The sequence below is a fragment of the Bos grunniens genome, chromosome 15 (genome assembly GCF_055505025.1).
Source record: "Bos grunniens cultivar Pamir isolate PY7600 chromosome 15, Bosgru_T2T1.0, whole genome shotgun sequence".
NCBI classification, from domain to species: Eukaryota; Metazoa; Chordata; class Mammalia; order Artiodactyla; family Bovidae; genus Bos; species Bos grunniens.
In genome coordinates this window covers 22,321,939-22,349,267 of record NC_141179.1, presented here as the reverse complement: position 1 = coordinate 22,349,267, position 27,329 = coordinate 22,321,939, and the positions used below count along the sequence as shown (strand labels likewise).

Genomic DNA, 27,329 nt, shown 5'->3' with positions numbered 1-27,329 from the left:
TGGTACTCCTAGAAGCGCTGTATATTTAACTTTTATTTCTTGGTCTAATTTAATTGATTCCGGTGATTCTGATGTAAGAGCTGGTTGTTTCAAAAGTGAAGGTCTAAGTGAGCCATCCTCTCCCAGGTGTCAATCAAATTAGTCCAAGGCTTTGACTTCTTCCTGGTCTTCTTTGTCTGACTCTGAAATCACTTTCCTGTTGGCAGTAACACGGATCAGTTCAGAACTCTGTACAGAACTCTCTAGTTATGAACACAATGTGGCATGAAAACAACTTTTGAGAGTTTCTCCAATAAACATTTACTGTGTTGGATTCTAACTATGGGTTAGATTTTGCAACCGAGTATAAATTTCTGTGTGGGAGGAACAGTCATTCCACTGTGAAGTGACTTGAAAGGTTTGAGAGTGGACCTCCTAAAGTTAAATATACTGTGCTCACCTAAGAGTCAAACTGCTGAGATTTCATCACTGGTGACTGATCTCTTTGGATTACCCAGTATTCCTTCTATTCAGCCCTCTTTTAAAATGAAAATATTCCTGGGTGGATAAAAAACATAATGCCACTAAAACCTTACTGTGTACACACTTTTTTAGTTCTTTCTTTCTGACAGAATGGGACCTGGAGTATTCTAAGATCTGGTGAAGGAGTGATGGTAAAGGCAGATCTGCTTATGTAGGGAAGTTTTGGGTATACAAGAAAGGATGGAGGGAGAGGAAAGGGGGTAAAATTAAAATAAAATTAAACTTTAAAATAAATTACAATAAAATCTTAAGATATTTCACAAATTTAAAATTGTTCACAAACTAATGTACAGTATAGAAATAATACTTTCTGAATTAGCTAATGCTGAACAACATGACATTTTTTTTAGCTAAAACTTTTTGTTATATGGAATCCCCTGGTGGTCCAGTGGTTACGACTTGGCATTTTTCACTGCCTGGGTCCGGGTTCAATCCCTGGTTGGGGAATTAACATCCCGAGAGCCACGTGGTGTGGCCAAATTTTTTTTTAGTTTTTTACAAATATTTTCTGAATTCCTACAGGGAGGCAGTGTGTTAGGCATTTTGTGCTAGACCCAATTTCTTTTGGAGCATACAATACAGTCACAGACAAGTAAAAAATAGGTGAAAAGTTAAATAACAACATAGTAGAGAAGAGTTGAATAATTATAAAATAGGGGCACAAAGTAGTGCATGACTAATTGCCAAAAGAATGGTGCAGACACAGATTCTTCTGTGTAAGAAGCTCAGAGGAAGAAAATGTCGCAGTGAAACAGAATGAAATTCAAGGCTTTATAACAGAGGATAGAGGCCAAGCAGTTATACAGAAGGAATTAGGTTAGCACTTATATCATTAAGGGAATTATCTGTCCAAGTTGTGGAATAATGTTTTACTCTTAGGTGAATCCACATGGGTAGTAACAGGACTGTTCTGATCATCCCTATAAAAATATGCACAGAAATCTAAGGTACCTGGGGCTTGCCTGGTGGCTCAGACAGTAAAGAATCTGCCTGCAACGCAGGAGACCTGAGTTCTATCCCTGGGTTGGGAAGGTCCTCTGGAGAAGGGAATGGTTACCCACTCCAGTATTCTTGCCTGGAGTATCCCATGGACAGAGGACCCTGGTAGGCTGCTGTCCATAGGATCACAGAGTAGACACAACTGAAGAGACTTAGCATGCATGCATGCATGCATTGGAGAAGGAAATGGCAACCCATTCCAGTATTCTTGCCTGGAGAATCCCATGGACAGAGGAGCCTGGCGGGCTATAGTCCATGGGGTGGCAAAGAGTCAGACACGACTGAGCAACTAACACTTTTACTTTCTCTGCGGTACCCAGACAGATCTGCTGATACAATTCAAGTAGCAATCTTTATTATGTGAATCAGGTAAATGAAATTTTCACTGAACTAACTTTGCTCCACCCTTATAAATTAAATCAAATCATCTGACTGAAAAGCAAGAAATTAAGTTGCTAAACATTGTGTAGACAATATTAGGTTATTAAGTGACTTTCCCAATTTTTTTTTCAGAACTTTAAAAAAATCAGGGGAGACATATTCATGTTTTCTTTAATAACATCTGATAACATTAATGGAAGTTGGCCTCAGTACCAATAAGATCAGAATAAAAATTCTATTACTTCTTGTTAATCCATGAATGTAGTATGCAAATAAACATCTGTCAAGTTAATGTTGAGTTAGACACATTGGGTTTCAGTCATAATACAAAGATGGAGATATTTTTTATTAGGGATTCTTTAGTCATTAACAGGTGATAGCCAGTTTCCTTTAAACTGTTCTGGACCCTGTGCCTGGTGCTGCTGCAGCAGTATTCTGGGAATAAGGCGATTAACACTGAACTGTGAGGCTAGCCCTTGCTACATGGATTAAGATTTAGCAATTTTAGGTATGCCTTTGGTTGTATCAGAGTTGAAAATCTAGAAGACGTGGTGTTTTGCCAAAAATGAGAGGGCTCAGTGTCGGTGGGAGAGAGGGGAGCTGAGAGGGTGTGAGGGCAGGTGGATACAGTTCCCTGGGGTGAGAAGGGAGGGCAATGGAATGTGTACAGAGGCTCAAGGCTGATCTATTCCCCTGTTTGCATCTACTTATGCTTTTGTATTACACAGATAAGCGAACACACACTTCTATGTAGATGAGAAGAAGAAAGTTTTCTCAAAGCAAGAAATCTCTAAAACGGTGAGCGGGTTTTTATAAAGATTTGAAGTTAGGGAGAAAACTGAGTAAGGAAAAAAGAAGCACTTCTTCCAGGGAAACCAGAAAGGTGATGGAATTTCAGTTGAGCTATTTCAAATCTTAAAAGATGATGCTGTTAAAATGCTGCACTCATTATGCCAGCAAATTTGGAAAACTCAGCAGTGGCCACAGGACTGGAAAAGGTCAGTTTGCATTCCAATCCTAAGGAAGAGCAATGCCAAAGAATGTTCAAATTACTATTCAATTGCACTCATTTCACATGCCAGCAAGATTTTGCTCAAAATCCTTCAAGCTAGGCTTTAGCAGTTCATGAGCCAGGAACTTCCAGATGTACAAGTTGGATTTAGAAAAGGCAGAGGAACCAGAGATCAAATTACTAACAAATGCTGGATCATAGAAAAAGCAAGGGAATTAAAAAAAAATCTACTTCTGGTTCATTGGCAATGCTAAAGCCTTTGACTGTGAGGATGACAACAAACTGGAAAATTCTTAAAGAGATGGGAATACTAGACTACCTTACCTGCCTCCTGAGCAACCTGTATACAGGACAAGAAGCAACAGTTAGAACCAGACATGGAACAATGGACTGGTTCAAGACTGGGACAGGAGTGCATCAAGGCTGTATATTGTAACCCTGCTTATTTAATTTCTAAGCAGAGTACACCATGCAAAATGCCGGGTTAGATGAATTGCAAGCTGAAATCAGTATTGCTGGGAGAAATATCAACAACCTCAGATATGCAGATGATACCACTTTAATGGCAGAAAGTGAAGAGGAACTAAAGAGCCTTTTGACAAAGGTGAAAGAGGAGAGTGAAAAAGCTGGCTTAAAACCCAACATTCAAAAAACTAAGGTCATGGCATCCAGTCCTATCACTTCATGGCAAATAGATGGGGAAAATGTGGAAACAGTGTCAGATTTCATTTTCTTGGGCTCCAAAATCAATGTGGACAGGGACTGCAGCCACGAAATTAAAAGACGCTTGCTCCTTGGAAGAAAAGCTATGTCAAACCTAGACAGTGTTTAAAAGAGCAGAGACATTACTTTGCCAACAAAGATCCATATAGTCATAGCTATGGTTATCCAGCAGTCACATATGGATGTGAGAGTTGGACCATAAAGATGACTGAGCGCTGAAGAACTGATGCTTTCCAGCTGTGGTGTTGGAGGAGGCTCTTGACAGTCCCTTGAACAGCAAGGAGATCAAACGAGTCAATCCTAAAAGAAACCAACCCTGAATATTTATTAGAAAGACTGATGCTGAAACTGAAGCTCCAATATTTTGGCTACCTGATGCAAAGAACTGACTTACTGGAAAAGACCCTGATGCTGGGAAAAATTGAGGGAGAGGGGAGAAGGGGCCGACAGACGATGTGATAGTTGGATGGTATCACTGACTCAATGCACAGAAGTTTGAGCAAACTCAGGGAAGCAGTGATCGACAGAGAAGCCTGGTGTGCTCCAATTCACAGGGTCATAAAGAGTCGGACACAACTTAGTAACTGAACAGAAAGATCAGACTATTTTTGACAGAGGTAAACTTACTTTGCTTTGTGTACTTTGCCTTTTGGTTTATGCGGAAGGGAAATCAGTTCTTTCTAAAACAAAACAAACATCAAAAAAGAAAATTTTTACTTCTTGCAATGACTGAAATTTACTTACTTAAGAAAAATCTGAAGTAAAATTATCACAGAGTTTATAATCACTATCTTCCTAAACCTGGAGACTATGGTGTTAGAAATGGTCCAGATTAAGGCATTTGGGGTTCATTCAGGAGAGTGTGTTTGTACATCCATAAGACTATGGGATGCTATTGCTTTTATTGTTTATATTGTTTATTTAGCATTTGTTTTTGTATGATCTAAGCAGGATCAATCATTATAAAACAAATACAGTAAGTCTCCTACATGTGAACCTTCAAGTTGCAAACTTTCAAAGATACAAATGTGTGTTTGCATGTTCAATCAGAAGGTGTGAGTGAAACTGCAGCTCGCCCTCCATCTCCTGTGGCTGACGATCCTTCAGCTCTACCATCTCCCACCTCCTCTCCCTCCTCCAGTCAGTAACTCCAGCCCCTGTAGGCTGTTGTACTATACTACTGTGCTTTTCAAGGTAACTGTACTGTAGGATTAAAAATGCTTAAGTTTTGTTTTTTTAATGTATTGTGTGAAAAGTCTTATAAACCCATTACAGTACTGTATTATATAGCTGATTGTGTTAACTGGGTACCTAGGCTAACTTTGTTGGACTGACAAACAAACTGGACTTACAAACGTGCTCTCAGAATGGAACTTGTCTGTATGTACTAGCAATGGAGTAGCCCATGTTAATATCTGACAGCTTCATAACAGGTGACAGTAAGCCCGGTGATAATAAGCCCAGTGACAACAGCACCATCTCCATGCCAGCAGAGTTGCACACTCTGGAGATCTTTGGTTTATCAAGGATTCTCAAATTATCTGATGTCTATGCCCTGCCCCACCTCCAGCATATAGAAGACTCTGGACCATGGGCATCAAGATTTAAAGGATAAAGCTATAAAACCTCTCAGAATTTGCCACCCCCCAAAGATTTATCTGAATGCCTCACTATCAGTCTCACCAAGATCCTTTCTTCTCTTTGTTTTCTTAAGAGTTGGATAATTTCATCTCTCTTTTTAGCCTGTTAAGAAAAAGAAGTGGGTGAGTCTTTTGACTTGATAATAAAGCTTTGTGTAATGGGAGGAGGGATGGGTTTTTGTCCATTTTCCTTCTTGTGTTTTGGGGCAGAAATAAACAGTTGTTTTCCATGATAGATTTATACTTTTCACCTATACAATTCAGTTTTATTCCAGAGGTGCTGCTTTACAAAATAAATTTGATTTCGATCGTAAATGGAGGGAATTTTTCTTGCCCATATAACAATAGCTTTCACTGATTTTATTACATGAACCATGCTAAAAGCTTGATATATGTATTATATCATTATTTTCTTATAATAAGTTAGAAGTTTGACACCAATGTCATCTACTTTATATATGAGGAATGTGAAGAGTACTGAGGTTGAATAATTTACCTAAGCTTTAAAGTGGCAGGATTGGACTTGATACCCGCTCTACTTGACAACAAAACTCAAGGTATCAGTCATTACACTAAATTGCCATTAAAAGGTAGCAAGACACATCAGCCAGCTCAAACAGCATGCCAGCATGTGTTGCGATGGCATGAAGGCTTTCTTGAGCAGCTTGTATACAGAACAGAGCCTCACACCCCATTGCTCCTCTGTCTTAGATATTGAGACATGCATATGCTCAGATAAGTTTTCTTAAAAGTAAAAAAAAAAAAAGTGCAGGCACAAAGATTTACCAAGATATAGACAGTATACAGTGCTACCCTGGTGGCTTAGGTGGTAAAGAATCCACCTGCCATGCAGGAGACCCAGGTTTGATCCCTGGGTTGGGAAGATGCCCTGGAGAAGGAAATGGCAACCCATTCTAGTATTCTTGCCTAGGAAATCCCATGGACAGAAGAGCTTGATGGACTATAGTCCATAGGGTCATAGAGACTAGCACTTTCACTTCACTTTTTTCAGACTGTATTCAAAGAGACAAATATAGGTACACATTTTTTTCCCCATAGAATCCACATATGTTCACTGTTGGAGATGGCCAGGCAGAAAATTGCATCTGGAATACTTGAGAACAAGAGAAGAAACCTGAGAATCTGACAAATGAAACTCATAGCTTCAAATGGCCAAGTACAGTGAGAGAAGCTTAGATCAAAGCTAGAAGGAAAATAAAACTGAGAATGGACAGATTTGTCACAGCCAGGTAAAAATTCTAGGTCATCCATTCAAAGGTGTTGCACTGCTTTCTTAGGACTCAGTAACAAAGTATCAAAAGTCAGGTGGCTTAAAACAACAGATATTTATTGTCACACAGTTCTGAAGGCTAGAAGGCCAAAATCAAACTGTAGCAGGGCCGTGCTCCCTCTGAAACCTGTAGGGGAATCCTTCTTTGCCTCTTTCTAGCTTCTGATCATTTGCTGGAAATCTGTGGCATCCCTTGGCTTGCATCTGTGTAACTCTAATCTCTGCTTTCATCGTCACATTGCTTTTTCTCCTTGATTCTATTTCCAAATAAGGTCACATTTCGATGGTACTGGGGATTAGGACTTCCACACATCTCTTGTTTCAGTAGGTCACACTTCAATCCGTTGCTAAGAATTGGTCACAAAGAATTGGACACATTTAGCAACTGAACAACACTTCAGTCTATAATAAGCACCTATGATATAATATTACTGTGCAATGGCACCCCACTCCAGTACTCTTGCCTGGAAAATTCCATGGACGGAGGAGCCTGGTAGGCTGCAGTCCATGAGGTCACTAAGAGTCAGACGCGACTGAGCAACTTCACTTTCACTTTTCAAGTTCATGCATTGGAGAAGGAAATGGCAACCCACTCCAGTGTTCTTGCCTTGAGAATCCCAGGGATGGGGGAGCCTAGTGGGCTGCCATCTATGGGGTCGCACAGAGTCGGACACGACTGAAGTGACTTACAGTTACAGTTACAGTTACAGGGGCTGGGCCAAATAAAATACCATTCCTGCCTGCCAGGTGGTGGCAGACTTGTAGAGAAAAGGACTACAGTGAGGTTAGAACAGGATGCAAATAGAGAACTGAAGAGGGACCCTTAATTCAGACAAGGGTGTGTATCTATGGCTGAGACTCAGAGGAGGTGATGTCCAAGATTAGACATGAAAGCATAGTCACCAGATAATAACAGACAGGATGGGGAAGAAAGCATCTAGGCAGAGGAGCTGCTGCTGCTGCTGCTAAGTTGCTTCAGTCGTGTCCGACTGTGCGACCCCAGAGACGGCAGCCCACCAGGCTCCGCCGTCCCTGGGACTCTCCAGGCAAGAACACTGGAGTGGGTTGCCATTTCCTTCTCCAATGCATGAAAGTGAAAAGTGAAAGGGAAGTCGCTCAGTTGTGTCCGACTCTTCAAGACCCCATGGATTGCAGCCCACCAGGCTCCTCCGTCCAAGGGATTTTCCAGGCAAGAGTACTGGAGTGGGGTGCCATTGCCTTCTCTGACAGAGGAGACAGGTGTGCAAAGCCCTAGAAGCTGTGTATTGCTAAGTAATTCCTCAAGGTGGTTCTTCAGTCCAGATACAAGAGAAGCTGCAAAATTTAGGCAGACAGCACCCAGATGTGGAAGGGAGGAGGGGTGCTGGGCCTGAGTAATCAGCGGGGCACATTGCTGCTTTGGCTCTGCTTCATTCCATTCAAGTCGTATTAATCTTGCTTTCTAAGAACGTACAAAGTTTTAGTTTTATTTATTTTGGGGCAAGATTTCTATTTTTCACTTGAATTTAAGGCATCATATATCACAGGTATTGAAAGAAGAAAAGGCATCATATATGACAGATAATAAAAGAAAAAAATTCAGAGTCCTTCAAAAACTAAGCTAATTTTTTCAGCTATACATATATATGTATCTATTCTTTTTCATATTCTTTTCCCATTTAGGTTACTATAGAATATTGAGCACTGTGCTATTATCTATTATCCCTGTGCTATTATCTATTCCCTTGCTTGCACACTTAACATGCTTAGTCGCTCAGTTGTGTCCCACTCTTTGAGACCCTATGGACTGCAGCCCACCAGGCTCCTCTGTCCGTGGGATTTCCCAGGCAAGTATACTGGAGTGGGGTGCCATTTCCTCCAGGGGATCATCCCCATTCAGGGATTGAACCCTCATCTCCCTCGTCCTTTACCACTGCGCCACCTGGGAAGCCCTTGCTAGTTATCTATTTTAAGTGTGCATATGTCATTCCCAAACACCTTTCCCCTTTGGTAACCATAAGTTTTATTTTCTAAGTCTGTGAGTCTGTTTCTGACAAACTAAGATAATTTAAAAGTGTCTGTCAATTTGCTAAGGATTGAATAAAATAGCATTTATAGAAAAAGACCTGCGATACTTTCAATGTAGGTATTAGGTGGCACTAGTGATAAAGAATCCACTGGCCAATGCAGGGGAGGTGAGAGATGTGGGTTCGATCCCTGGGTCAGGAAGATCCCCTGGAGTAGGAAATGATACACCACTCCAGTATTCTTGCCTGGAAAATTCCATGGACAGAGGAGCCTGGCAGGCTACATTCCAGGGGGCTGAAAAGAGTCAGACATGACTGAATGACTGAGCACATTCAATATTAACTTTCTTTTCTAACTTTTCCATTACACATGTAATCAGTGGGAATTAAATGCTCCCATACTGTGATTACATAGCACTTTATACTTTTATTACAGTATTGATCTTACTTTGCCTGCTTTATCTCATAGCTGCTACCATGTCTCTTTCAAAGTCTTACTCATCCTTTTATCCTTCCTTCAAGCTTAGCAGCGCCTTGTCAATGATACTCAATGAATTTCTGCTGAATTGATTGAGTCATGAAATATGAATGAATGAAACCATTACATTGTCTAATACACAATTACTAGTCTAAGCAAAAAAAAAGTCTTAGAGATTGAAATTAAACAGTAGGAAGTTTAGTTCTTAAAATCCCCTATAAACAAAACTAATATTATTTTCTGTGTAATAGAAAATATTGGTTAGTCACAGGCAAGATATTAATATATTGTCATAATGCTTCTAGTATAAACGGTCAAATATTTAGTTATAAGATTCTAAATAATAGTAAGGTAAAATTCATTCATTTAAATTTTGATTTCATGTCCTTTTTAATTATAATAGATTTTAATATCTAATCAGTTTTATAATATAATATGCACCAGAAACAAAGTTTTCAAATATGATTTGATTTTTGCTTCCTGGATACGTTTCCTGGGAATAAATAACAAAACTATTGTAGGCAACTGTGTCATCAGAACAAAAACATTTCCAACTACTCTAAGAACTCTCAGCCAGGATAATTAAATAAATTCAGTGGTAAGAGAAAATTCTTACAGTTTACCGTATTAGTTGGAATAAATAATTTACTTGTTAATTTCATAACAAAAGAATTCTCATTTCTAACCACAGTGCTTTTGTTGTGCTCATAAATGGAATTTTATAAGGCTTTTAAATCATTTAATTTATTAATTCTTAAAATGATAGCATGAGGGGGTCAGAATTTATATTTACAATCTTTTTTCTTTTTTTCAGGTTTGTTGCAATATAACTGACATACAACACTGTATAAGTTCAAGGTGTACAGCAGAATTACTTGACATATATATTGTGATATGATTACCACATGAGTTTAGTTACTATCCATCACCTTATATAATTACAAATTTTTTCCTTTTGATGAAAGCTTTTAGATTGACTCACTTAGCAACTTTCAAATATATCAATACAGTATTTTTTTTAACTATAGCCATAATGTTGTATATTACATCCCCAGGACTTTATATCTTATATTCATAATATTTTAATACTGGATGTTTTCTTATAATCTAAAGTTTAGTTATATTACTTATATTTATATACTACTCCTGAGAAAATAAAGTACAGAATAAAAAGTAAATTTTAGGAAATTAGGATTTGACAATATATAAATTTAATATCTCATAGAAGGTTAATGAATTTTAGTGTCACTTCAAGAATTAAGTTGCTGAGTTCCTATTTTTGGCTTTTCAGAGCCAAACAGTTTGGGTGGCAACATATATTAGTTGCCAAACACATTTGGGTGTGAATCCCAATTCTGTGTGATTTTAATATCTTAACTAATCATCCTTCTAACTATAATCACTATCCCATTTGGTTAGAGGTTTGTGACTTTGGGTAAATCAAAGAACCATTTCTCTGGGTATTGATTTCTTATCTGTAAGGAAAGGTGTGATAACTGGAGATAATCAAACATTGCTTAACAATGCATGGCATATAGTGGATATTTATTAAATGGCAGCTATTATTAGTATGGAAAAACATTTTTCAATGCTTTTAAAATGTGAAAAGTGGGAAAAAGAGGGGAAGGAGGTGTACCGCCTTCTGTGTACAGGCATGAAAGATTCCTGATGATTGAACCTCAGGTGAGTTAGTGAATAGTGTTGGAAGGAAGAAGGGAGAAACAAGAAGGGACATCTAAGGTATTACTTGTCTTTTATGCAGTAGAAATCCCTCTGTTACAAAGTCTCCAGTATATTATAAACTTGCTTCTTAGTTAAATTTCAGTTATAAAGAAGATCTTAATAAGCACTAAACTCTAAAAGAAAAATCCTTTCTTCTCAAGAACTTGTTCTCATATGAAGAATGCATTTCTTCCTTGTACTATGCTTAAACATTTTGACTGAGACATTCATCAAAGATAGCATATGGCAGTGCTTATCTCACTGATTACCTATCTACATTACCAAAAGAAATTTTCTCTAGACTATCATTGTGTAAGAGTCTAATTACTGAATTTAATCTTAAGAATATCTTAGGAGAGTACTGAACTGGTTCCAATTCAATATGCTCTTTGCTTAGTTACCTGGCAACCATCCCAATGCTTAGAGAATCCAGAAACTCTTGAAATCAGTGTGGGGTAGTACTTAAGCACTTTGGCTACATCGTCAGATGGGTCCAGGTTCAAACTGTCTTTACTATATTTTAACTGTGTGACCTTGAAAAAGTCACTTACAGGTTTCTGCTTCAGCTTCCTCATCTGCAATAAGGGTAATTATAATGCTTCTCAGACAGAGCTTTTCTGATGATTAAATAAGAATGTGAGTAAAGAACTTAGTGTGTATATGTTATGTAGTTAGTTCTCAAAAATATTACTATTCTCTGGTGAAAGGAGCAGATAGTCGGAAAAGGAAAAAACATGAAGAAAATAGGCTTAGGAAGCACTGGGGGAAATATATTCACTCAAATACAGATTTAAAAAAACACTTATTCTTTCCATTGACTATCAATGCAATATGACACAAACATCAAAGTATGTGAAAAAAAAGACATAGAGGAAAATTATATTTATATAAATCCATTTCTGACTCTAAAATCTTAACATAAGTTTAAAACTTTAAAACATGTAAAAATTTTAGAAGAACCCTAAGGGAGCTCCAAAATAAACAATCTAAGGATTTAAAAATAATACATCAAAGGGAGAAAGGCAACTAGGGAAGCAGCTTAATGATCATGATACGAAAAACACGCTCACTGATGAAAAGAGGATATCAGTTCACCCGATTAAAAATAAATGGAGACACGGAGGCTGGAATGAGCATAAAGTTGCTTAATAACCCAGGCCTGACAGGGTCAAGATGTGTGTTTTGGGGAATAGAGGTACATAGGGTGGGATAGTTGAATGGCATCATGCTGAGGACCTTGACATAAAGATAGCTCTGTTTAAATTTACTTAGCAGAAGACAGGAACAATGTTTCTGACCTCAATATTACTAAGTTAGAAATAAAAAACAGATAAGACTTCATAGATTTGGAAATTAAAAGGCATACTTCTAAATAATTCATGAGACAAATTATAAATCGAAATAAAAATTTAAAAATACTTAAAATGGAGTAATAAAACCCTATATAGCTTGTGAGTTGCAGCTAAAATAGTACTTTGAGGAATATTTACAACTGTAAATACTAGTATTAGAAAAGAGATAAGGTGGAAAATTAAGAAACAAAGTGAGAAGGGAAGGAAGTTAGAATGAAAATAAGAACTAATTCAAAACTGAAGGGAGAAATAATTAAAATCAAGAACTGATAACATAGGAAACAAAAATACTTTACAGAGGATAATAAAACCAAATGTTGTTTTTAGAAAAGACTATTAAAACAGATAATCCTTTGGTATAATTACTGACAAAAAAAGATATGAATGATTAGAAATGAAAAGCAGTAATAACTAGAGCTACAGCAGAGATTACAAAGATGATTAAAACCACTGTGAATCCTTATATCAATAAATTTGAAAATGTAGATGAAATGCATGATTAAAAAAAAAATTACCCAAATCATCCCACCCTCTCCCTCTCCCACAGAGTCCAAAAGACTGTTCTATATATCAGTGTCTCTTTTGCTGTCTCGTATACAGGGTTATTGTTACCATCTTTCTAAATTCCATATATATGCGTTAGTATACTGTATTGGTGTTTTTCTTTCTGGTGTACTTCACTCTGTATAATAGGCTCCAGTTTCATCCACCTCATTAGAACTGATTCAAATGTATTCTTTTTAATGGCTGAGTAATACTCCATTGTGTATATGTACCACAGCTTTCTTATCCATTCATCTGCTGATGGACATCTAGGTTGCTTCCATGTCCTGGCTATTATAAACAGTGCTGCAATAAACATTGGGGTAATGGCATTGAAACATGTATAATATCATATATGAAATGAGTCACCAGTCCAGGTTCGATGCATGATACTGGATGCTTGGGGCTGGTGCACTGGGACGACCCAGAGGGATGGTATGGGGAGGGAGGAAGGAGGAGGGTTCAGGATGGGGAACACATGTATACCTGTGGCAGATTCATTTTGATATATGGCAAAACCAATACAATATTGTAAAGTTAAATAAAATAAAATTTAAAAAATGACCAAATTATTTCAAGGTAAAAAAGCCTTATTTACTTAAAAACAAAACAACCCAATTAAACCTACAGTACATATGCATATTAAGGTCATAGTTATCATTTCAAGTAATTATTTTAGTCAATATTTAGCTGATAATTTGGGTTTGCCTTGGATTGAGTTGGGTCTGCTTGCTGTACTGCCGACCATTTCTAATAGCCTTGGCTTTTTCTTCTACACTAGAGTCTCTTTCTAGGTTTCCAAGAACTGTTGCAAAGGGTGTATATAGTTGGAATATAGTAATATTCTTTTCTTACTTGGCTTTTGACAGGGTTCTGATTGAGAACCACTGATCCAGACCTTCAGAATTATCATTACATTTACCTCTTAATCTGTATTTGTAGAGAGAGGCATTAAGATAAATTTAATTATATTTTATTTATCTGTGATATTTAAATTAACTTTGCCCACACAGTTTGCTCCATATTGAAATTTCAAAATATATCTTTGGTGGTAATTTGTCCTTTTGCAGATTATAAATAAAGACAGGATTAAGAGAAATACATGAGGCTCTCTTGAACAGTATGAACAAGTCAATCTTGACTGTGTCTTTTAATTAGGATGTGGATACCTGGGTGACCATGCCTTTCATAATCTACTCTTCATCTTCTGAGATTTACCACTTTGGTCAAACCATTTCACTTAATACTAAAGCTTATTTTGTACCTCCTAAAATTTTATTTTTTAATTACGGGTTTAAAAAAGAGGGGAAGCAGAAAAGATAAAAACAAACTTTCATTGGGCACCTACTGGATGTCAGGCTTTATGTAATTCATCTAAATCTTGAAGTAGATGGTATTACTATCTTTTAACAGAGAGAAGGAACTCAATCAACATAAAAATTAACAACTTTTCTCAGGGTCACTTAACTAATTAATTCAGTTCAGTTCAGTTCAGTTCAGTCGCTCAGTCGTCTCCGGCTCTTTACAACCCCATGAATCACAGGATGCCAGGCCTCCCTGTCCATCACCAACTCCCGGAGTTCACTCAGACTCACGTCCATCAAGTCGGTGATGCCATCCAGCCATCTCATCCTCTGTTGTCCCCTTCTCCTCCTGCCCCCAATCCCTCCCAGCATCAGAGTCTTTTCCAATGAGTCAACTCTTGGCATGAGGTGGCCAAAGTACTGGAGTTTCAGCTTTAGCATCATTCCTTCCAAAGAAATCCCAGGGCTGATCTCCTTCAGAATGGACTGGTTGGATCTCCTTGCAGTCCAAGGGACTTTCAAGAGTCTTCTCCAACACCTCAGTTCAAATTAGGTAATTAATTAATTAGGTAACTAGTAACTGTCAGAGCAAAGGATTCAAACTCATTCTCAGTTGTTTGCCTCCAGGCTTCTTTTGCTGAAATATTAATACTTAAAACACACACTAGAGACTATGGTACATTTACACACACACACACATGCAGTAACAGAAGGGTTTCTTTAATCAATCTTGATTATGAAAATGAAGAATTAATTAGGATTAACCATGGTGAAGGAGACAAATACAGTCTGCTCTCACAGAACAATTTACATTCTAGTGGAAAATGTGGGCTATGAGAATACACAGCAGGGGAGCTAATCCAGAGTGAGGTCTGCTTGATCAAAGGTGTCTTACTCCATACTGTTTGCTACATACAATCCCACCAATGGTGGGATTTTTCAAAAAACTAAACATTGAACTACCATATGACCCAGCAATCCCACTACTGGGCATATATTCTGAGAAAATCATAACTCAAAAGGACACATGTACCCCAATGTTCATTGCAGCACTGTTTACAATAACCAGGACATAGAAACAATCTAAATGTCCAATGACAGGTGAATGAATAAAGAAGATGTGGTACAAATATACAATGGAATATTACTCAGCCACTAAAAGGAGTGAAATAGGATCATTTGAAGAGATGTGGATGGATCTAGAGTCTGTCATACAGAGCAAAGTAAGTCAGAAAGAGAAAAATATTGTATGTTAGTGCATATATGTGGAGTTTAGAAAAATGGTACCGATGAACCTATTTTCAAGGCAGAAATAGAGATGCAGATACAGAGAATGGATATGTGGACACAGGAGGGGAAGGAGAGAGTGACTCGAACTGGGAGATTGGGATTGACATATAGACACTGTCATGTGTAAAATAGGTAGCTAGTGGGAAGCTGCTATACAGCACAGGGAGCTCAGCTCAGCGCTCTCTGATGACTTAGAGAGATGGAATGGGAGGGGTGGAAGGGAGGCTCAAGAGGGAGGGGATTTATGTATGAATATGGCTGATTCACTTCATTATACAGCAGAAGTTAATACAACATTGTAAAACAATTATATTCCAATAAAAAGCTAATTTACTTATTTTATAGGATCATGTAGCACTTTGCAAAAAGTGGTCCAAGGGAAAGAATAGTTGAACTGTACGGGTACTTATAAACTGATGAATTTTCTAACATTTTATTTAATGTACTTTAAATAGTTATGATAAGCCTTCCCAGCTGGCTCAGTGGTAAAGAATCCACCTGTCAAGCAGGAGACTCAGGTTTGATCCCAGGATCAGTAAGATCCCCTGGTGGAGAAAATGGCAACCCACTCCAGTATTCTTCCTAGGATAATCCCATGGACATGAGCCTGGTGGGCTATATCCATGGGGTCAAAAAGAGTGAGACATGACTGAGTGACTGAGCATGCATGCAAATATTTATGATAGGACTTTTGATATAAGTTAAGTATACAAGGAGAATTACATTCCAGTTTTAGAATACTATCTAAGCAGAACCAAGGTTCTGTGGTTTTACAGAGATTAGAGAACATTATCAAAATTTTTTCTTGCAGCTCTAGAATTTAATTTTTATTTCTATGCCAAGAATTTCAAGTTAAATGCCCAAAGGGATCACTAGGGAATCTTAGTTCTTAGTCTACATGGTCTTAATCTTGAATAGGTTCCATTTCTATTCTGTTACAAAATGCAATTTAAGGAAGGTTAAAATTACTATTGGTTTAAGGTAAAACTAAAGTGAAAGTGGAGAGTGAAAAAGTTGGCTTAAAGCTCAACATTCAGAAAACGAAGATCATGGCATCTGGTCCCATCACTTCATGGGAAATAGATGGGGAAACAGTGGAAACAGTGTCAGACTATTTTTTTGGGCTCCAAAATCACTGCAGATGGTGACTGCAGCCATGAAATTAAAAGACGCTTACTCCTTGGAAGGAAAGTTATGACCAACCTAGATAGCATATTCAAAAGCAGAGGCATTACTTTGCCAACAAAGGTTCATCTAGTCAAGGCTATGGTTTTTCCAGTAGTCATGTATGGATGTGAGAGTTGGACTGTGAAGAAGGCTGAGCGCCGAAGAATTGATGCTTTTGAACTGTGGTGTTGGAGAAGACTCTTGAGAGTCCCTTGGACTGCAAGGAGTTCCAACCAGTCCATTCTGAAGGAGATCAGCCCTGGGATTTCTTTGGAAGGAATGATGCTAAAGCTGAAACTCCAGTACTTTGGCCACCTCATGGGAAGAGTTGACTCATTGGAAAAGACTCTGATGCTGGGAGGGATTGGGGGCAAGAGGAGAAGGGGATGACAGAGGATGAGATGGCTGGATGGCATCACTGACTCAATGGACGTGAGTCTGGGTGAACTCTGGGAGTTGGTGATGGACAGGGAGGCCTGGCGTGCTGTGATTCATGGGGTCACAAAGAGTCGGACACGACTGAGCGACTGAACTGAACTGAACTGAACTGATGTGTCACACTTGGGCTTGATTCCAAAAGGCAGTATGTGCCTCTTAATTTTGATAACAAAATGCTTCAACTATTAATTTACTACCATCCCTTATGTCTATTAAGTGAAACCTGCTATGTAGATTCTCCAAATTTCATACAGTAAATTTACATCTACTATAATAAGATACAGAAATGTTGGACCTTAAATTGTCTACCATGCACTTTAAAAGATAGCCTGAATAATCAGTGAAAAGGCTTTCTCCAGCTTTAATCTGATATTTAGAAGGTAGACCTAAAGGCAGTCATCTATGGGAGTGGATGGAAGGTGCTAGACGATTATTAATTGGAGGGAGGAAGAATGCTGACTTGTAGGAAAAAAATGCATGTCTAAGCACCTTTTCATACCTCCTGGAAATTGCCTGATCCTGGCTCAATTCCCAGCTCTGGCATATATAATTTTCATTTGAAAAATAATGGCTTGCTAAAATGAGAAAAACATATCAGTCATTACATAAAAAGGAGTCAACACAATTTTTCTTAAATGTAGATTTTGGTAAAATATGAATTTATCTGTTTTAAAGAAGGAAAATGTGTATTTTCTTGGTTCTGTTACATATTTTTTCTTAATTTTGTTATATATATTTTAATGGAAAACCAATAGTAATTACCTGAAGAGCATAGCTCTTGTTTTAAGTGTCACACGAAACAAATGCAGGAAAAAATAGCATAAATGATTTTTAAAACTGCTTTATTTATTTTTTAAAAATTTCCCCAGCTTATTTTATTTTTTATTTCTATTTTAAATGATTTTTATTGGAGTATAGTTGATTTGTAATGTTAGTTTCACGTGTACAGCAAAGTGAAAAACTGCTTTAATATTGCTTTAAAAGGCACTTATTTTTTTTTAAAAAGCAATAAGTGAGACTTGAATCTTAATGTTGAGGAAACTATGATCATAAAATGAATATTACATTTTTAAATTCAATAAGTGAAAGTGGCTCAGTCCTGTCTGACTCCTTGCGACCCAATGGACTATACAGTCCATGGAATTCTCTAGGCCAGAATACTGGAGTGGGTAGCCTTTCCCTTCTCCAGGTGATCTTCCCAACCTAGGGATCAAACTTCGCATTGCAGGAGGATTCTTTACCAGCTGAGCCATAAGGGAAGCCCAAGAATACTGGAGTGGGTAGCCTATCCCTCCTCCAGCAAATCCCTGATCCGGGAATTGAACCATGGTCTCCTGCATTGCAGGCAGATTCTTTACCAATTGAGCTATCAGGGAAGCCCTTAAAATGCAGTAAAGTATAGATATATTAACGACAACCTGACGTTCCTTGGTGGTCTAGTGGTAGGATTCAGTGCTCTCACCACTGCAGCCCAGGCTCGATTCCTGGTCAGGGAAACCTCTCTTCTACGGGCTCCCCCGGTTGCTCATCAGTAAAGAATCCGCCTGCCAATGCAGGAGGCTCTGGTTTGATCCCTGGGTTGGGAAGATCCCCTGGAGAAGGAAATGGCAACCCATTCCAATATTCTTGCCTGGGAAATCCCATGAACAGAGGAACCTGGCGGGCTACAGTTATTGGGGTTGCAAAGAGTAGAGCACGAATTAACAACTAAACAGCAACAACAATTTTAAAGATACTTCTATATGTGATTGAATTATATATTATTGCTGACTGGGTCCACAATAATCACCAAGACTCATCCTTAGCAAACAAATAACTACTGAATCTTCAAGATTTTTATCATGTTGCTGGTTATACAGATACGATGAATGGATGAATGGGACTGACCTCATCATTCAGGTATGTCTGTCCTGTCCACTATATTCTAACAAGGAGCAGGTGGGGGATTCCCCATCTAGATGATTCTATCTCACCTCTGGCCCATACTTCTGTAGCTCACATATTTACAGGCCTATTTGACACTCAGATAGACTTATCATTGCTTATCTCAAAGGCACCTCAAACTCCATAAGTCTAAACTGAATGGACTTTCGTAACTCAGTGAAGCTTTGAGCCATGCTGTGAAGGGCCACCCAAGACTGACAGGTCATGGTGGAGAGTTCTGACAAAATGTGGTCCACTGGAAGGGGGAATGGCAAACTGCTCCAGTACTTTTGCCTCCAGAACCCCGTGAACAGTATGAAAAGGCAAAAAGATATGACACCAGAAGATGAGCCCCCAGGTCAGAAGGCGTCCCATGTGCTACTAGAGAAGAACAGAGGGCAATTAGTAACAGCTCCAGAAAGAATGAAGAGGATAAGTCCAAACGGGAAATGACACTCAGTTGTGGATGTGGCTGGTGGTGAAAGTAAAGCTCAGTGCTGTAAAGAACAATATTGCATAGGAACCTGGAATGTTAGGTCTGTGAAGCAAGGTAAACTGGATGTGGTCAAGGAGGAGATGGCAAGTGTGAACATCAACATTTTAGGAACCAGTGAACTAAAATGCGAATGAGAATGGGTGAATTTAATTCAGGTGACCATTATATCTACTACTGTGGGTAAGAATCCCTTAGAAGAAATAGAGTAGCTCTCATAGTCAACAGAAGAGTCTGAAATGCAGTACTTGGACGTAATCTCAAAAATGACAAAATGATTTTGGTTCTTTTCCAAGGCAAACCATTCAACATCACTGCAATCCAAGTCTATACCCCAATAACTGATGCTGAAGAAGCTGAATGATTTTATGAAGACCTAGAAGATCTTCTAGAACTAACACCAAAAAGAGACGTCCTTTTCATCATTGGGGATTGGAATGCAAAAGTAGGAAGTCAAGAGATACCTGGAGGAACAGGCAAGTTTGTCTTTGGAGTGCAAAATAAAGCAGAGCTAAGGCTACCAGAGTTTTGACAAGAAAACACATTTATAGCAAACACCCTCTTCCAACAATACAAGAGACAACTCTATACATGGACATCACCAGATGGTCAATACTGAATCAGATTGATTATATTCTTTGCAGCTGAAGATGGAGAAGCTCTGTACAGTCAGCAAAAACAAGACCAGGAGCTGACTGTGGCTCAGATCATGAGCTCTTTCTTGCAAAATTCAGGCTTAAATAGAAGAAAATAGGGAAAACCACTAGGCCACTAGATATGACCTAAATAAAATCCCTTTTGATTATACAGTGGAGGTGATGAATAGATTCAAGGGATTAGATCTGGTAGACAGTGTCTGAAGAACTATGGGCAGAAGTTCATAACACTGTACAGGATGTGGTGACCAGAACCATCCTGAAGAAAGAGAAATGCAAGAAGGCAAAGTAGTTTCCTGAGGAGGCTTTACAATAGCTGAGAAAAAAAGAGAAGTGAAAGGCAGAGGAGAAAAGGAAAGATATACCCAACTGAGTACAGGGTTCCAGAGAATGGCAAGGAGAGATAAGAAGGCCTTCTTAAATAAACGATGCAAAGAAATAGAAGAAAACAATAGAGTGGGAAAGACTAACGATGTCTTCAAGAAAACTGGAGATATCAACGGAACATTTCATGTAAGGATGGGCACGATAAGGGATAGAAATGATGATAACCTAACAGAAACAAGAGATACGAAGAGGTGGCAAGGACACAGAGAAGAACTATACAAATATGGTCTTAATGACCTGGATAATGATGATGGTATGGTCATGGACCTAGAGCCAGACATTCTGGAGTATGAGGTTAAATGGGCCTTAGGAAGCATTACTACAAACAAACCTAGTGGAAGTAACAAAATTCCAGTTGAACTGTTTCAAATCCTAAAAGATGATGCTGTTAGAGAGCTGCACTCAATATGCCACCAAATTTGGAAAACTCAGCTTGGCCATAGGACTGGAAAAGGTCAGTTTTCATTCCAATCCCAAAGAAGGGCGATGCCAAAGAAGGTTCCAACTACTATACAATTGCTGTCATTTCACACGCTAGCAAGGTTATGCTTAAAATCCTTCAAACTAAGTTTCGGTAGTAAGTGAACCAAGAACTTTCAGATGTATAAGCTAGTTTAGAAGTGCCAGAGTAACTAGAGATCAAATGCCCAACATTAGTTGATGCATAGAAAAAGCAAGAGAATTCCAGAAAAACATCTACTTCTGCTTCATTGTCCATGCTAAAGTCTTTGACTATGTGGATCACAAGCTGTGGAAAATTTTTTATTTTATTTTATTTTATTTTTTAACTTTACTTAAAGTGATGGGAATACCAAGCCACCTTATCTGTCTCTTGAGAAATGTGTATGCAGGTCAAGAAGTAATAGTCAGAATCAGGCATGGAACAATGGACTGGTTAAAAATTAGGAAAGGAGTACATCAAGGCTGCATATTGTTACCCTGCTTATTTAACTTCTATGCAGAGTACATCATGAGAAATGCTGGGCTGGATGAATCACAAGCTGGAATCCAGATTGCCAGGGGAAATATTAACAACCTCAGATATGCAGATGATACCACTGTAAGGGCAGAAAGTGAAGAGGAACTAAAGAACCTCTTGATGAGAGTGAAAGAGGAAAAGTGAAAACACTGGCTTAAAACTCAACATTTGAAAACTAAGATCATGGCATCTGGTCCTATCACTTCATGGTAAATAGAAGGGGGAAAAGTAGAAACAGTGATAGAATTTATTATCTTGGGCTCCAAGATCACTGTGGACAGTGACTACAGACACGAAATTAAAAGTCATTTGCTCCCTGGAAGGAAAGCTATGACAAATATAGATAACATATTAAAAGACAGAGACATCACCTTGCCAACTAAGGTCTGTATAGTCAAAGAAATGGTTTCTCCAGTAGTCATGAATAGATGCGTGATTTGGACCATAAAGAAGCTGAGTGCCAAAGAACTGATGCTTTCAAACTGTGGTGCTGGAGAAGACTCTTGAGAGTACCTTGGTCTGCAAGGAGATCAAACAGTCAATCCTACAGGAAATTAATCCTGAATATTCATTGGAAGGATTGATGCTAAAGCTGAAGCTCCAATACTTTGGCTACCTGATGTGAACCGCCAACTCATTGGAAAAGACCCTGTTGCTGAGAAAGATTGAAAGCAAAAGAAGAGGGTGGCAGAGGATGAGGTGGTTACATAGCATCACTGACTCAAAGAACAAGAATTTGAGCAAACTCCTGGAGATAGTGAAGGACAGGGAAGCCTGGTGTGCTGCAGTCCATGGGGTCACAAAGAGTCAGACATGACTTAACGACTAAACCACAACCCTTTCCCCATCCCTGCAAAACCCCAACAACCTGATCTTTATTTAATGTTCCTTGTTTCATTGAATGGCACCATCTATCATGTTCTGCAAGCCAGGATACCATGATACTATCTTTTATACCTTGCTATGCCTCACTGTCCATATTCAATATACAATTCAAGTCCTAATTATTTTTCTTCCTAAGTATATCTCTTAAATCAATCTACTTTTTCCTAATCCAAGCTATCATAACCTCCCAACTGAATGATCGCACTAGCCTTCACTCTGGTTTCCTTACTTCTGGCCACTTTCAACCTATTCTCCTAAATTTTTTCAAATAAATCTGTTATTATTCTCCCCCAAATTAAAACCCTACAATGGCTTCTTATTGTTTAAGTACTGTGGCCTAAGTTTTCCATCACCACACTGGCCATTCAGCTTCAGACAGGCACTAAGTTGTTTCTGCTGTCCAGAATGTTCCCTTAATGTTCCCTCCACCCCATCTCTGGCCTAATTAAAGCCCATTCTTCCTTCAAATCTCAGCTGAATCTTTGCAGAAATTCTCCCTGACTCCATTGATTGGATCAATACTGCCTGATTAGATGTTCTCCTAACATCACATGTAATTCTTTCATAAGTTATTTCTCTCGTTGATTAGATAAGTTTCAGAAAAGGGCAGAGTTTGTAACTTTCATGCTTGTTTTTTTGTTGGTGTTCATCATTGTACTCCTGTGTCTAGCACAATGCCAGACTAACACAGATTCTCAACAAATATTTGTCAAATGAATCTTGTGCAATTTTTTCCAAATTGCATTCTCCTATCTTTTCCAAATTGGATTCTCCTACCTTTTGACTCTGGAACTCATCCTCCTGTTGATAGCTTTGTCTGATCTTTCATGCCTGAGCTGTACACTGCCTCTTAAGTTTTGACCCTTACCTTGCCGACATCTTTTTATAAGGGTACAAAGTTTTCAGCTGCTTTTGGCAAACATTCTGTAAATTTCAGCTTGGCCGCATGACCCCACATTTCACTGGATGACCCTCACCTGTATTAATGTATGAATCGAGATGCATATAATGTCCAGTTCAACTTTACACATAAAGACTAATGTCTATAGCTACACCAACAACTACATCATATCTGTTTGGAACACTTATAGCCAACAGTGTTTTTTTTCTTTTTTTTTCTTTTGGCAGTACCATGTGGCTTGCAGCATCTCAGTTCTTCAACTGGGCCACAGCAATGAAAATGTAAAGTCCTAACTACCGGGGCTGCCAGGGAATTCCCTACTGTTTCCTATTACCTTTTAAATGTATTTTATATGTTCTTTTTTCTTTATGTTTTTACTTATTCATTGTTCTAAAAATTTATCCTTTATAATACAAGTTTCAAAGTTTAGATAAATTGTAAGTTTTTTGAAATAAATTACTGAATTAGTGCTACAATGAAAATATGCCACTGCCTTTCTTAAAAAGTTATTTAACAGATTTTTATCTCAACAATAAAATCAATTGTTGGTAAACTGACTTTTGAACAATATTTTTTTGGTTTTGTAAGAAAGAATTACTATAGTTAGGTGAATTTGTTTGTCTCATACAGTGATGGCTCTAAAGTAGCTATCTGGGTACGGCAGTAGGGAATGACACAAACATTTAGGAATGTGATGGGAGTTTGGGTGAAAGATACATGCTTCTAGGAATTTGCTTTCTATTTTTATAGCCAAGTCTATCTCTGTATCAAAGTTCTAGTATATATTGTCATGTCCCATATTTTTGTCTTGTATCTTTGCCCTCAGACAGTTGGGGACAGTGGCCTTGACTTATTTTCTAGTCTTGATGCTGCATTCTAATTCCCATATCAAGGTTTCTCTTACATGCTGTTGGCACCAGGACCTTAAATGTTTATCTACTGCCTTTTCCTTGTGTCAGTTCCTTCAGAGAACAGATAATGCTCATTGACTGTGACTTTATTCTGTGGCTTACAGACTGTATTTCCACTCTTGTCTATTGCTTGGACATCCTTTTTTGCAACTGCCTACATGTTTATTTAGTATTTCTGAGCCTGTGAGGCTCTGAGTCTTGGTCAATTCTATTTTGGGCCATCCTCTGATGAAATGAATACCTCATAAGCTATCTAGCTCAAGGAACTGGGCTATCATGCACGTGTCTGGTTCAGACAAGTTAAATAATCTATTTGTTCACTCATAAGCATTTATTTGGTAGGTTAGGAGATGTTCTTATATTTGTCAGTTCCTGTGGTTATAAAGTCAAGGAAGTCATGATCTTTTTCCTTAAGGAATTTAGAGCCCGCAGGAGAAACAGCTCAACTCCACCATACTACTATGTGTCAGGAACTATGACCAGGGAATGTACAGGGTTGAGGGAAGCACAAAGGAAAGGGCATTTGTATCAACTTGGGGAATAGCGAGTGTAAGGAAAGACTTGCTTGTGATTATTTTTGAAGTGTTTTTAAATACAAGTAGGCATTGGCTAAAGGGAGAAATCGGAGAAAGGAATTTCCAAGCAGAAGAAACTGTCGACTCAGCACAGAGGTGACCATGTCTTCTAGGCTCCTGCCTGCCTTTGATCTCAACATTTCAGCAATGTGAAATGTTTCACCACATTTCATCAATATACCACTTTGTTTTATGTGTTTCTCTTTACAGACACCTTATTTAAAATAGCTTGTTGATTCACCAACATTGAACTCATAGCTAATAGCACTTGTAACTCATATCTGATTCAAGCTTATCTAAAGCATGTATTTTTTCTGTAAGGCACGTCACAACCTTCTTGCACTTAGGAACACAACGCAGTCCTTCAGCATTTGGAGGCTATTTAAATCAGTGAAATCATTTAAAAAAGTGAAAAACATGGCACTTAATAAACTGCAAAAAGGACACCTATTTACAGTATGAGATGAAACAAGAAGGCAGAACACTGTCTTGTTTAGCTTCAGCTAGAAACATGTGTGTTGGGCAACTCAAAATTTTCACTGCTTTGTGAATTACCTCCAATGGCCATAAAGATGCTACTAGTATTGATTTTGGGGTTACAAATAAACTGTTGCATAGTAAGTGAATTTCCAAATATGGAATCGTGAATAAGAAGGATTGACTACATCACCAACACAGTGGCTTGGGAAGCTACAAAATCTCAGAAGCCAAATAGGCAAACGGCTGTATCAGGCTCTGAGAGTATGCGTGACCATACCTCCTGGGACTAAAACACCTTAGCACAGAAAATGATAAAATGAGGAAGTAAATATAGATAAAGAAAAATTTAAACTTTCTTATCTGGCTCCAACATATTTTACCTACAGCTCTTTTTATCTTGCCTTTGGCAGAGGCAAAGGGAAAAGGTAGACTATGGTTTTGATTTCAGGTATGTTGTGATTATTTTCTGAGTGACCTGATCCACAGAATTACCCAGTTCTTCAAAAAATTCTATTTGATTAACCCTACTGGTGGCTCAGATGGTAAAGCGTCTGCCTATAATGCGGGAGACCCGGGTTCTATCCCTGGGTCGGAAAGATCCTCTGGAGAAGGAAATGGCAACCCACTCCAGTACTCTTGCCTGCAAAATGCAATGGACAGAGCAGCATGGTAGGCTACAGTCCACAGGGTTGCAAAGAGTCGGACACGACTGAGTGACTTCACTTTCACTGCTTATAAGGTGTTTACTAATTTGAACAATAAGGCTTCATGTAGCTGGAATCAAATAGTTCTGACTTAATTTTTAAAAATACATGACCTTCTTTGCTTTGTTCTGTGTTCAATAGTTTCATTTAATCATGTTTTACCAGGCAATAGTATGGGTCCTTGCCTAATTGTACTATAGGGCTTAAAATGCTTTTATTTTGTTCTTAAAGTGAATATATACAGAAGAAAAGATATACAGATCTTTGGAAAAAAAAGATGAGATGCATTTGGGGCATGACCCTATCCAACTCTGGGGATAGGTCTGTCTGGGGTAATGAATTCATCAACTATTTGATCTCAAATATCATTTCTCACCCCAGGCATCTTTTGGTGGACTGCGTGTGTGTGTGTGTGTGTGTGTGTGTGTGTGTGTGTGTAGTGTGTTAAGTCCCTTTAGTTGTGTCTGATTCTTTGTGACCCTGTGGACTGTAGCCCACCAGGCTCCTCGTCCATGGGATTCTCCAGGCAAGAATACTGGAGTGGACTGCCATGCCCTCCTCCAGGGGATCTTCTCAACTCAGGGATCAAACCTGTGTCTGTCTCCTGCATTGGCAGGCAGGCAGGTTCTTTGCCACTAGCACCACCTGGGAAGCCTTTGGTGGACTGTAGATGTTACTAAAGAAGATTAAGAGGGAAACCTTATCTGTCAACCTTAAATGTTTCCCAAGACTGAATAATGTTTGAAGACAAAGTGGTACAACAGAGGATATAAAAGAGTAATTCATATTTATGCAATCTTTTAATTATCATTTGCTACCAAAATATTTGCTTGCTAGGGTGAATACACAGTCTGTTTTTATTATTCTTCCACTTGAATCCTTTGACAAATTTGCAACAACAAGAATTTAAATAAGTATCTTGTTGGTGAAGGAGAAACCCACCACTTCCTAATGGAGGAAAAGGAATTTTAATACTACATAAGGGCACAAAGGTCTGTCTAGTCAAGGCTATGGTTTTTCCAGTGGTCATGTATGGATGTGAGAGTTGGACTCTGAAGAAAGCTGAGAGCCAAAGAATTGATGCTTTTGAACTGTGGTGTTGGAGAAGACTCTTGAGAGTCCTTTGGACTGCAAGGAGATCCAACCAGTCCATTCTGAAGGAGACTAATCTGGGGTGTTCATTGGAAGAACTGATGCTGAGGCTGAAACTCCAATACTTTGGCCACCTCATGCGAAAAGTTGACTAATTGGAAAAGACTCTGATGCTGGGAGGGATTGGGGGCAGGAGGAGAAGGGGACGACAGAGGATAAGATGGCTGTATGGCATCACCAACTCAATGCACATGAGTTTGAGTGAACTCCAGGAGTTGGTGATGGACAGGGAGGCCTGGCGTGCTGCAATTCATGGGGTTGCAAAGAGTCAGACACGACGGAGTGACTGAACTGAACTGAAGGGCAGGAAAGCAAAATTAAAACAAAGCCAGGTAACACTGAGACTGAGAAAATTTTGATTTGTCTGGGTAGCCATTCCTGGGCAATTTGATACCAAAAAGGATTTTCTTTTAAC

The 27,329-nt window shown here is 38.5% G+C and overlaps 1 protein-coding gene across 6 annotated transcripts in view; it reads right to left on the bottom strand.

Moving 5' to 3' along the window:
• HOATZ (HOATZ cilia and flagella associated protein) overlaps positions 1-27,329 on the bottom strand; it is a 39,269-nt gene continuing 11,940 nt past the window's right edge. For 3 of the 6 annotated variants that reach the window (XM_086339127.1, XM_086339126.1, XM_086339128.1), the window contains 3 exons: positions 5,321-5,380; positions 4,265-4,317; positions 1-196 (listed from right to left, as the gene is read on the bottom strand). In XM_086339127.1, coding sequence (XP_086195253.1) covers positions 139-196; positions 4,265-4,317; positions 5,321-5,380 — 171 coding nt within the window. In that variant the 3' untranslated portion in view covers positions 1-138. Of the gene's footprint in view, positions 197-4,264; positions 4,318-5,320; positions 5,381-6,604; positions 6,916-27,329 lie in introns of those variants that run through there. The other 3 variants (XM_086339130.1, XM_086339134.1, XM_086339129.1) reach the window with 2 other exon arrangements.